The following is a 9,622-nucleotide window of genomic DNA, read 5'->3' as shown; positions in this document are numbered from 1 at the left end:
AGAAACTTGTTTTTTCTCAAATATCATTGCATCATGGTGAAACTTTTAAGGGAACTATTCATGAACAATTCACCTTTTCAGTAGCACATACATTTGGAGTTGAGGAGCGCAACCTCAAAAACTGTGAAATAATACAACCCAGTCAGATTGTTGTGGACAAGATCAGAAAAAATGTGATTCAACAAGCCATTCAGATTTGGCTCCTCTACCTGTTACATGCCATGTACGCCATGAGTCACATCTTTAGGAAACAGGTGTTAAAATGGAGCATTTCAGAGGTGGAATACAGGGACATTCAGATAGACAGTATGAGAATGTTTTCAACATTAAAGTGTGTAATCATGTTCTAGAAGAAACCCCAATTATTAACCTTAAAATGTCCCTTTTAAGACTGCCCTTAATTGGAACTAAGGAGACTACAATACATAAATGTATGCGGACAAGCTTGTCCACATGTTGTCACTTAAGTTGTTGTTCATAAAAAGTTTAATATAAATAAATATTTGTTGAATTTCATACAGGTGGTACAGTGCCAGAGACATTGGCATCTGCACAGTAGAACATCTCCGCGCCATGTGAGCAATCCTGAGGGTAAAGGACCGTCATGATCAAACCGGTGATCATGACAAACAAGCCAATCAATATCAAGATGGTGGGTAACAAGTTTTCACCCTGGAACCAGCGTCCGGGGGAGAGTTTGAGGATGCACGCAGATGGAATGATGAATATCAGAGGTGTGGCGCTCAAAACACCCTGCATGGTAGAAGAGAACAACATTACGGTCAAATTAAACACTCATATGGACTTATCGAAATGAAAATGTAGACTGGCTGAGTTTATATCACTTACATTCAGCTCCAAAACAACTCCCAGACAATCATAGGCCAAAGAGATTGATGCGCAAACTGCAACTATTAGAAACGTTATTGCCACATGTTCCACTTTTGTAAGGTCCCGACTGCAAAAGACCTTGGATAACACCTGAGAGATGAAGAAGAGAGAGGGGGTACGAATGCACACCCTTTTGTCACATGCCTGAGGAGGACCTGGACACGCCTTTACAGCTGACATTGTTGTACTGTGACTGGGAGTGAGGGGGCACACTTTCCTTTTGTTCCTTTAGTCACAAAGCCACGCCCCTGGCTCAAAGCCTTTAGAATACCACTGTCCCTCACATATGTAAATGTTTAGCTGTTAGATTCTTAGGATGAAGTACGACAATTCAATTCAATTCAGTTTATTTTGTATAGCCCATTCTCACAAATTACAAATTTGCCTCAGAGGGCTTTACAATCTGTACACATAGACATCCCTGTCCCAGAACCTCACATCGGAACAGGAAAAACAACCAAACAACCCTTTCACAGGGAACAAATTAAAGAAACCTTCAGGATCACTTACCTCTCGTGTAACAAAACACTCCAGTGGAAATGTGGTCATAATGCTGAAGCCAAAGCAGCAGCGACCAAATGTTGCCAGGTTGTCATTTCTGCAGTAGTTCTCAAATATGTCTCCTAAAAGGTCGGAGTATGAGATCATAAGCATACATTTGTGATATTACAAATAAATGACTGTTTGCTATTTCTGTTATCGCTACCTTGTGTGTAGCCAGTGAAGGTGGTATAGCCAGCAACGGCGAACGCAGCACTGATTATTAACGCAGATCCTACGGACGCGTGGGTGACCCGAGACCAGTTCGCTAGTGTGGGCTGCTCCAGAGAACCATAGATGAGAAAGCTGTTGTGGTGGCATATAAAGGCTAAAGAGACACACAGGGGCAGAACATAGACACACCATTAACATACAACATAACAACAACACTCAACCATATTGCTCGTGACACCAGTGTTTTCCTTTCATGCTTGAATTTAAACCTTAAATACTAGTTTATTTGGGAGTACCTTGTCTGATCTTTTTCCTAACTAGAATGCATTTGATGGTGAAGTGATCATATCTGTCCTCTTTAAGACTGAGAGACTGCCAACAACGCCTGTCTTAGTTCAGGTTACACAGCACTGTATTCCCCATCTACATGACTTCCTTTGTAGCAGTATTAGGTGTTATTGTCAAGGCACTTGATTCAAGGCCAACATTTTCACCACAATGTGTGTAAAGGCCTTGGTAGACTCACTCATGGACATATTCCCATTCAGGAGGAGATGACAACAGGCCGAATGCTGAATGGGTGAGCTTGTGTATTAAAGCTGTGGGCTTCGTCTTTGACACATTTAATGACGTTAAATGAAACTGCTGGACACAGGATTTTAACCATGACGTAAATAATGAGCTAAATGCTTCACACCCCTTCTGTGTTGATGTCAAAAGGACTGACCTCTCCCAGCTGATTGCTGGTGCATTTGATCTCTTTTTTCACATAAGGGGATAGGACCCTTTTCATCCTGCATGTGTTCTGGGTTTCGTGGATAATCTGGCTTTGTTTACTTGTCTCTAATATTCAAATGTGTCGCACGACGCTCAGTTATCGGCATCATGCAGATAAACTCACCAAAAGACATCACACCAACTGCCTGAATAGCATTCCACTTTGCAAATGCCCATGCATTCTCTGTAGGGGGGCTAGAGAGTGATACTCACAATCAGTCATCGAGAAACACAAAAACACATGATTATGCTGGGAAAATAGCATTTTACTTTACATCAATGGAGAGAAAAAACATACAGAAACATTTCCATTTAAATCCCTATGAAGTAGCAAATTGCTGATAATTAATTCATACATTTGGGGTCCAAAGGTAGCTGCTCTGATGATTACAGTGATGAGGATGGCAACTGTCAGCACCATTGACAATAAGGACACCTGGTAACACACACACACACACAGACATGTTTTACAGGCAGCTTTAAAAACACTAAATGACAATGACAACGATGTAATAACCGAACTTACCTTCCCAAGTTTCTCTATGTTTCGATAAAGTGACAGAGGCATTGTGAATGCAAGGGTTGATAGCAAGATCACAAAGTGGCGCTCTGCAAGTATGTGATCTGGACCAACTGTAAGCACAATGCATGACAACATAGATGTAAACATGTTGGATTTACTGCAGGCATGGTGTCGCTTGTCTTTTATCTGAGATGGAATACACTACATGCAGCATACCTCCTGGTATTCTCTGAAATACTTTGGTCAGTGTGTCACCAGTTGTGATGTTGTAGCTAATCATAGCTGAGGGAGAAAACAGAGAAGTATCATTCTAGTGTTCATGTCTGCAGTATTATTTAGACGGAACTAGAACATAAATAGTAACATTATTATTTGTCAACCTACACTGGAACTTACACATAAAATATGTTTTTCCATTATATTAAATGTTTTGGTAATGCAAAAATTAAACAACTCACCAATGAAAGGATAAAGGAACTGCAGTCCAGACAAAATCAGAAATCCAGGGAAACCAAATGTGCTTTGCACCAGTGACTGATAACTGTTTGTCCCAGACAGGTTTCCTCCTTTAATTAGTAAGATGATTGAGTAGTCTGCCATTAAATACAAAACATATTGTAAATAGTTTGCTCATTTGATCAATCCATGCCACCATATTCACTTATTCACAGATGACACCTTTTATATACCCACCTGTAATGAATCCAACAACTACCAACAGCAGAAGACCAAAGGGGAGTCCAGCCTGGTTCAATGCATATGGTAAGCCTGGTAAAACATACATACATAAACATAGTGCACCTACAGAACTACACAACTAAATTGTTGATCTCGTTTTTTGGTATTTTAAAACAAAAGAAAGTGTTACAGTTAGAACCAATACTAAGTCTGCTGTTCTGGGTTTTTCACAATAATGAATCAGGCATTTCTTTTGAGGATTAAAGACTTAAGGGGAGGATGGGGGGCAACAGGCGCCGGTCATATGATTTGGAGGGTTTACCACTGCAGGGCTCGAGTGGTATGAAAGCTCCTCTTTGTTGCACAACAAAAATACTATTATATTATTCAACTGAATACACTTATAAGTTTGTCAGGCAATATTGGCTACTTGAATTGTGAAATGGATTGACCTATTATTCCAGATCCTATAATGGAATTGATGAAATTAAAAGACGCATATATCATTGAACTGCTTGGCTCTCTGGGCGCTTTGTGCGGGGTAATCAATGTGGTCCCTTCTTCGTTGTTTAGCTGGAAAATAATCAAATGGAACAGTAATTAGAAACAACAACAACTTTCCACCTGCTGTTTGTGTTCTCCAACAAGAGCATCACTTACCTCCTGAGCCATTTTGAGCACCTTGCTGTCCGCTGATGAGGTTCCTCTTCGTCCACGTCTCGTCGGTGTTTAACTCTTACATGTTTGCGGTGTGGCTGAACAAGGCGAGATTGATGTATAAACACAAGAAAGCCTGTCAATTGCACCTAACTAAAGTATTGAAACATCTCAACAGCGCCCCTATGGGGTGAGATTGGGTTACAGCCCTGCGGAGCTAAGCTCCTCCCCCTGACATCTTTAGACACTGTCCTAAAACTCTCCGACCAATCACAGAGCAGACTCCTTCCTTGAGCACAATCTTAAGAAAGCTGACAGTACATCTGTATTTCTCAGCTGAAGTTACAAATATCGTTTCCTGTGGAGAATCTTATTTGTTCTTCTTCTGCTCTTTCAATTGTATTATTGTATTATTATTATTTAATTTTCAATTTTCTGATTAAAAGCAACAACACTTGCAGTGTGGCATTTCAGCACGCATGCAACAAAAATGAAGGCAACAGATGGATTTCCTAATTATAAAAACACAATGTAATGTATATGTATGTAAGTTACTGTATATACTGAGGTTGGCTTAGTGAAAAGGTTTCCCTATGTGTCTACACGGACATGACATTCCATGTGTTTCATGGACCTTTAATTCAACTGGAAAAATAATGCCACTGTATATTTTTAAATAGTGTCTCTTGGGGCTTTACAGTGGTTTGAGAAGCTGTAGGCGATGTAGGTGAAGGACATTGTGTGTGTTGCATACAAAATGACATAACAATATATATTTTATCAGAAATATTGTCATTGTTGCTCTGGAGAATCAACACCAACATGACACTTTATAGTGAAGAAATAGACTCTTTGAAACGTTTAGTATGTTCCCAAGTCCTTTGACAAGGGCTCCCTCTCCTCATAAATCCCAATGTAACCAGTGAAACCTGTGTGCATGTGATGCTAATCAGCGGATGTTGTAATACTATTATGTGAACGCTGCAGCAGACATGTGCTTATCCAACTCACTTCTGGGGAATAGGTTGTACTTTGACTTTTAAGCTGACTAATGAAAAGAGCCCTTTGTCCAGGGCCGGAAATGATTAAAGCTAATGGAAAGAATGCAAGATCGAATGTACGCCAAGAAATAAATAACTATTTTATCATGTTGAGAATTATGGACATTTATTGGTGATTTTGAGTCAGTCTAGGTCAGATGTTCTCGCTGGTTTTCTGAGAATAACATTTTGTGTCGACCATGAAACAATGACAGCTGTTAAAGATGTGGATATGTTAATGCATTTTTTGGCCCACACATAAATATATGGAAATAAAAAGATATACAAGCAGGCATCAGTGAAGCGTTACTGTTCTATGAGTAGTCAATACCCTGTTTATAACATATTTTGTAGTTGTAAACATATCCATTTGAGGTTTTTAATAATCCATTCAATATTTGTTAATAATGGATTTGTTTATACTCCAGAGTTTAATTTGTTGACAAATGCATGAATGAAGACCTAAGAAATATCCTTCATTTGCTATCAATTTAAATATTCAGTAGTGTCTTATACATGTGTCTATACTGCTTATAATGTCACAGAATAAAATGCAAACGCTGTTGGTTTAGATTACAAGATATCTTATCATTTGCCTAATATTGTGTACATTTTAGGAATCAACCTTCATGTCCTGTTTTATTAAAATAATTTAAACTTGTTCAAACTGTTGAATCTTTAAATAATTTTATCCAATACATATAATGGTTCCGTTTTATTACATTATTATTATATGGTCTGCAATAGGATACCCGATTTAGTTAAACATGCATCGATTCTATACAGTTATTTAAAGCTCCAATACGTTTCCGATTCACTGAGTATTTTCATGACCTGTCATATATTTCCTAAACCAGACATTGGGTGTGTGTTTTCAAATCTGGAAACGTTGTGCTCGCCCACTTTGCACTAAATTCTAAGCCATGACAACGCTGTTCACATCCAGCAGGTGGTATCAGCCTCAAGGTGAACGTCCTGCTCACCATCAAGTCACCACCCAACTTCACCCAATGAAGGATTACTTCTTTGCTCCACGCAAGGCAGATACAGACACACCTCTGTGGTCCGCTTATGACGCAATGTGATGGGTTCTTTTCCCGCTCCTGCAAACTCGAACCACCTCATCTTACACAGTCACACGCATGCACTCACACACACAAACACGATTGTGCATTATATGATTCAAAGTTGTGGCTATAGCTTTTAGTTCCGGATACACGCCGTGAAGACAGCATCTCCATTCCCGACAATGAAGCATGATAATGTCCACCACATGATCCTCTCTACGACCATTCTTTGATCTCTGCTCTCACTTTGTTGTGAGGAACATCCTAAAGCTCAGGAGTAGCCTACAGCCTACCCCGTCCATGCTGCGCGGAGGGGCGGATGAAACATCTCTCTCTCTCTCTCTCTCTCTCTCTCTCTCTCTCTCTCTCTCTCTCTCTCTCTCTCTCTCTCTCTCTCTCTCTCTCTCTCTCTCTCTCTCTCTCTCTCTCTCTCTCTCTCTCTCTCTCTCTCTCTCTCTCTCTCTCTCTCTCACTCTCTCTCATGGTTTTGCAGTTGACATCGTGGAAATGACCAGTTCTGCACGGGAAGAAGCGTCAAAACAACTGAAACAGGCGGACAACATTTTGAACAAGCTGAGGCTCTTTCACGCCAATTATATCGTTCACCTGTCGAGGAGGGAACACTAAAGGTAAGTTCAAATATTCTCTTAAAGTTGTTTCTGAGTGAATTGATTGAAAAGTCAAAGGTCTGTTGCTGAGAATACAACTTGTAACTTTGTGTTTCTATCTATCTATCTATTTATTTATCTATCCATCTATCCATCTATCTATCTATTTATTTATCTATCTATCCATCTTTCTACACACACACACATATATATATATATATATATATATATATATATATATATATATATATATATATTTGTCTGTTTACATGGCATTATGTTTAAAGAACTGTGCCTATGGGCGTTCAAACTAAGATGCAGCCTCTGTGTATCACATTCTATTAAATTGAGATGTTATTTTTGATCATGGTTTGATGGCCTGTATGGGAAAAAGCGTGATTGATAGAGTATACTTTATGTGGGTACTGAGTGCAAATTATGGGCTACAATATGTAACAAGTTAATGGGCATGGCAGCAATTATTAGCCCACACATCTTCTGCTTCCTGCTTGCATGACTGTCAACATCATTATTAGATTGCTGTCAATTAGAGATTAGACTGTCCTGTTTTCTCCCTATACAGGCTACATACACAAAAACACACACAGAGTTAGACACACACAACCACACACACACACACACACACACACACAAACACACGCAGACACACAAAGAGCACCAGCTTGTATGCAAAACCGTGAATTTAATACAGAGAACTATCTTCTCACAGCTCTTCATCATCAGCTAGTTTGCCAACGCCCTGGAAGAGCGAGATCTAGTCCCTGATCCTGTAGTCTGTGAGAGGCAGAAGCATTAGTTGTGAGCTATTAGGAGCTTTGAGTGTTTTGGTCCCTTAGGAGTCCACAGATACTGAATTATGATCTTTGTATAAGTTATAGGATTTTTGTTGTGAAAAAAATTCTTGCGGAGATGAGCAGTGACTGAGGGATGGAACAATGCAGAGATTCTCCTGGAACATTGTACCACACCGTATGTCTCTTTTCTGACCCTTGTAAAGGTCTGCTTGTCTTGATTTTCTAATGTTTGGAGTTAGCAGGGTGGTTTGAATTCTGCTTTCAATAATCAATCGGGCCACTTTATTATGCATTGCATGAGTTGTTTCACCACAATACTATTACGGTTTCGGAAAAGGCTCGGTCAGACACCTACTGTAGCTTTACCCAGCCATAGTTATTTTATCTGGAAGCCAAGAAGCAATATGTCACACATATTGTACCTATTCAAAGTACTTAGAAGCCTTTTTAGGTCAGCAAAATTCAGTTTTGTAATAAGCAGCAATGTACATTAAATGTTCAAGCGGAGCTTCTATTTGTTACTGTGTGAGAGTTGAATATACTTGAAGGTGTATCAGGTGGCCTAAGGCCAAGCCCAGTCATCATGTAAAGCTCATAAGCAGGACACAGTTCAATGTACGGCGAATAGCAGACACCCAACTAATGCGTTGACAATATGTTCCAGTGAGAGTTAAGGGAAACAAATGTATCCATTTTAGGTTAGTCAGCACAAGGTCACAATGCTGACAGGTTGCAGATAAATTAAAGTGGGACTATCTCAAGCTTCAAAGTGGCAGCTCATATCTCAAGTTGTGCGTTATGAGTTGGGAACAGATTGGCAGAATAATGCATGCCTCTTTAGAGGTTAGTCACTCAGGTTGACCTTGTTAAGTGAACATCAAACCAAAGGTTTATTTTATTTAATGAGGTGCTATGAGAAGATTGTCTTGTTGTTGTTTCAATGTTGCTCCTCAGTTGTTCAACTGCTCCTTTTTACTAATACTATAATGCATTTCTTTAATATGTATACTGTAGGCTTAAGTTAGCCTGAAACCTATAACTATGTGTATTGAGTTGTTATGGAGGGACAGTTGTCTTTTATGATTATGGACATCAGAGGTATGTTACTTGATGCTATGGGCATCATTGTTATTCACTCATAAAGACCACAGCAGAATAGTTGTGCCACGAACAATAACAACAGTGACAGTCTCCTAATGATTTGAAATAAACAGCATTCGGTTGTACAATACAATAATTTAATGAGAAATATTAACCAGTATTTTATGTGAAATGTGACTGGAAATGATATGGAACTGTAGTCCTGAATGGTTCATTTTTGCTTTGAAAATGTTAGATTAAAAAGTATGTTATTGCTGTGGTTTGTGTGTTGGGGCTTGGTCTATTCCCTGATAGACCACAGAGACATGTGATTTAACAGGAAGAAGAGGCCAGCCTCTCTGGTCGAAACCAAAGGTTGAGACCGGTCTAGGCACTTGTTCATAATGACAATGAATTCAACAAACATGTTGGAATTTATTTTATAAGTTTAATTCTATTTGACTATCGCGATGACACATTTAGATAAGATGAATAATACAGCATGTGTAATAAGTGTAACCAACAGTTTGTACTTGCACACTGCATTTGACTGCTTCAGCAGCTCAGCCATTGGTCTTCATCCTGTGCGGAGATGACAGCACCACTGATGCATATGTGCAAGGACAACAAGGAATATTTCGACAATGTTAACGCAGTTGATTTTGTTGTTCTTTGTGCAGAACTGCTGTACAACAATACCAACATCCTTTGATGAAACTCCAAATCAAAGAAGTGCCTACTTGCTGTGTTTCATCTCTTGTGTGTTTTTGCT

General features: G+C 39.3%; 1 protein-coding gene across 2 annotated transcripts; it reads right to left on the bottom strand.

Moving 5' to 3' along the window:
- Window positions 1-21: 21 nt before the first annotated feature.
- Window positions 22-4,369, bottom strand: slc38a11 (solute carrier family 38 member 11). Of its 2 annotated transcripts, XM_056427533.1 has the most exons (13): window positions 4,244-4,369; window positions 4,036-4,156; window positions 3,599-3,673; window positions 3,364-3,498; window positions 3,122-3,187; window positions 2,909-3,015; window positions 2,739-2,818; window positions 2,507-2,577; window positions 1,598-1,759; window positions 1,402-1,514; window positions 850-981; window positions 672-753; window positions 22-585 (listed from the first exon to the last, which is right to left on the bottom strand). In XM_056427533.1, exons 1-13 carry the CDS (start codon window positions 4,253-4,255, stop codon window positions 476-478), a joined length of 1,266 nt encoding a protein of 421 aa, XP_056283508.1. In that variant the 5' UTR covers window positions 4,256-4,369; the 3' UTR covers window positions 22-475. The 2 variants fall into 2 exon arrangements, with proteins under 2 accessions (XP_056283508.1, XP_056283500.1); XM_056427525.1 differs by having other exon boundaries at window positions 22-753.
- Window positions 4,370-9,622: the final 5,253 nt, after the last annotated feature.

This window comes from Pseudoliparis swirei, chromosome 2, assembly GCF_029220125.1.
Source record: "Pseudoliparis swirei isolate HS2019 ecotype Mariana Trench chromosome 2, NWPU_hadal_v1, whole genome shotgun sequence".
In the NCBI taxonomy this organism is placed as follows: domain Eukaryota; kingdom Metazoa; phylum Chordata; class Actinopteri; order Perciformes; family Liparidae; genus Pseudoliparis; species Pseudoliparis swirei.
This window is presented reverse-complemented; position numbering and strand designations above follow the sequence as displayed.